A 2,500-nucleotide genomic window follows, 5' to 3' on the forward strand; every position below is an offset into this window, starting at 1 on the left:
CAGGACAAACAGCATCAAGTTTGTAACAGGCAGGTCAGTTTGTTGTATCTTTCGGTATCTCTGTGTCTGTCTGTCTGTACATCTGTGACTCTGTCTGCCTGTATGCTTACCTGCATATCTGTAACTCTTGTCTGTGCGTTCGTGCGTGTGCGTTCGTGTGTGTGTGTGTGTGTGTGTGTGTGTGTGTGTGTGTGTGTGTGTGTTTGCCAGATCAGTCAGTCGGACAATCTTTTTGTCTTTCTCTCTGTCTCTGTCTCTGTCTGTCTCTCTCTCTGTCTCTCTCTGTCTCTCTCTCTCATTCTCCCTTTGTGTCTCTCTGTCCTCTCTGTCTCTCTCTCTCTCTTGATGCTTCTCAAGGATCCTACATCATTCCTCCTCTATTTTCAAGGTCAGGTGTGTGTGTGTGTGTGTGTGTGTGTGTGTGTGTGTGTGTGTGTGTGTGTGTGTGTGTTTGAGTAAGTGCATGCTTGCACATACGTGTGGAAAGTGTCTGTCTGGCTATCTGTTGTTTTGTTTTTAGTTCCAAAATGATCCATTTATTCATTCATTTATTGATGGATTGATTCATGCATTTCTTTATCGGTTTATTTGTTTATTCACTTATTTATTTATTTGTTTGTTTATTCATTTGGTTCTCTGTTTATTTCTCTATTCATTTCTCCAGTCACTTATCTATTTCAGCGGATGAGAAACATACAGCAGACATTGGTAAACACCCATCAAACATGGAATGAATTGAAAATTGTCTATCTGAAGAAAAAAACAACAACACACACACACCCAAAGAAAATAATGTTGACCAATGTACGCCTGATATGTAGCTCTATATCGGGTGTCCCCCCCCCCCCAAAAAAAGTGAACCGCTTTTTCACAAGTATTTTCTCAGTGATAGAGAAACCGAATTCATTGAAAATTTCCACACAGTAACCTTAGGGCATCATCAATACCTCTGCAAAGTATCTAAAAGTTCAAATTCAAAACAGCATGTAAAAAAAATCCAGTATCAGAGCTGTGCAATCTGACCTTCGATTTCTCTGTCACTGAGAAAATACTTGTCAAAAAGCGGTTCACTTTTGGGGGGACATCCGATATATGTATATATGTGGAGTGATGGCCTAGAGGTAACGCGTCCGCCTAGGAAGCGAGAGAATCTGAGCGCGCTGGTTCGGATTACGGCTCAGCCGCCGATATTTTCTCCCCCTCCACTAGACCTTGAGTGGCGGCCTGGACGCTAGTCATTCGGATGAGACGATAAACCGAGGTCCCGTTTGCAGCATGCACTTAGCGCTCGTAAAAGAACCCACGGCAACAAAAGGGTTTTTCCTGGAAAAATTCTGTAGAAAAAATCCACTTGGATAGGAAAAACAAATAAAACTTCACGCAGGAAAAAAACAAAACAAAACAAAAAAAAGGGGGGTAGCTCTGTAGTGTAGCGACGCGCTCTCCCTGGGGAGAGCAGCCCGAATTTCACACAGAGGAATCTGTTGTGATGAAAAGAGATACAAATACAAATAATATATATATTCATGCAACTGAAGATTTAATAAAAAAAAAGGGGGGTGGGGGGAGAAATAAGAGGATGGAGAAAAAAGGAATAGTAGTATTTACCATGGTGCCAACATTAAAAAACAAGAGAGGCAAGGCCTTCAAGACTCACTTGTGATAAATTAAGTCCCCTAGCATTAATTACAGAGTAATTTCCCTTTTTTTACTATCTGTACCAAAACGTTTGCAAAATAAATAAAAATTCCATGCTTAGCAAAAGAAGTTCCTGTTTGAACAAAAAATGATAATAATGACTCCTCTTGTTGTTGTGTCAGAATAAGAGGTCAAAGTGCCAAGTTTAGAGAATAAAAAAATATAAATATAACAGTAAATGCAGTTTGCATATAATTAGGCTTCATTTTTTATTTTTTTTGTGCCCATCCCAGAGGTGCAATATTGTTTTAAACAAGATGACTGGAAAGAACTGAATTTTTCCTATTTGTATGCCTAATTTGGTGTCAACTGACAAAGTATTTGCAGAGAAAATGTCAATGTTAAAGTTTACCACGGACACACAGACACAAACACACGGACACACACACACACACACACACACACACACACACACACACACACACACACACACACACACACACACAACCGAACACCGGGTTAAAACATAGACTCACTTTGTTTACACAAGTGAGTCAAAAACCCCAGAAGACCACACACAAAACCCCACCTGATTCGCTGTCCGGTGCCCACAGGAGTGTCCGGGAGGGCGGGAGGACTACAGGACAGTGGAGTGTCAGAAGCACAACGGGAACTACTATGGAGGCCGTCGCTATCAGTGGGAGGCCTTCATCAACCGTGAGTGTTGGCTGGTTCCCGTGTGTGTGTGTGTGTGTGTGTGTGTGTGTGTGTGTGTGTGTGTGTGTGTGTGTGTGTCTGTGTGTGTGCATATGTCCCTGTGTGTGTGTGTGTGTGTGTGTGTGTCCCTCTGTGTGTGTGTGTC

At 41.8% G+C, this 2,500-nt stretch overlaps 1 protein-coding gene across 1 annotated transcript in view; it reads left to right on the forward strand.

Moving 5' to 3' along the window:
* Positions 1 to 2,500, forward strand: part of LOC143281888 (thrombospondin type-1 domain-containing protein 4-like) — a 333,059-nt gene that overhangs the window by 193,958 nt on the left and 136,601 nt on the right. The window contains 2 exon segments of the mRNA XM_076587162.1: positions 1 to 33; positions 2,253 to 2,355. The exon segment at positions 1 to 33 is cut by the window's left edge and continues 31 nt beyond it. Of these exon segments, the coding sequence (XP_076443277.1) occupies positions 1 to 33; positions 2,253 to 2,355 (136 nt within the window).

Source organism: Babylonia areolata, chromosome 5 (assembly GCF_041734735.1).
Source record: "Babylonia areolata isolate BAREFJ2019XMU chromosome 5, ASM4173473v1, whole genome shotgun sequence".
Lineage (NCBI taxonomy): Eukaryota > Metazoa > Mollusca > Gastropoda > Neogastropoda > Buccinidae > Babylonia > Babylonia areolata.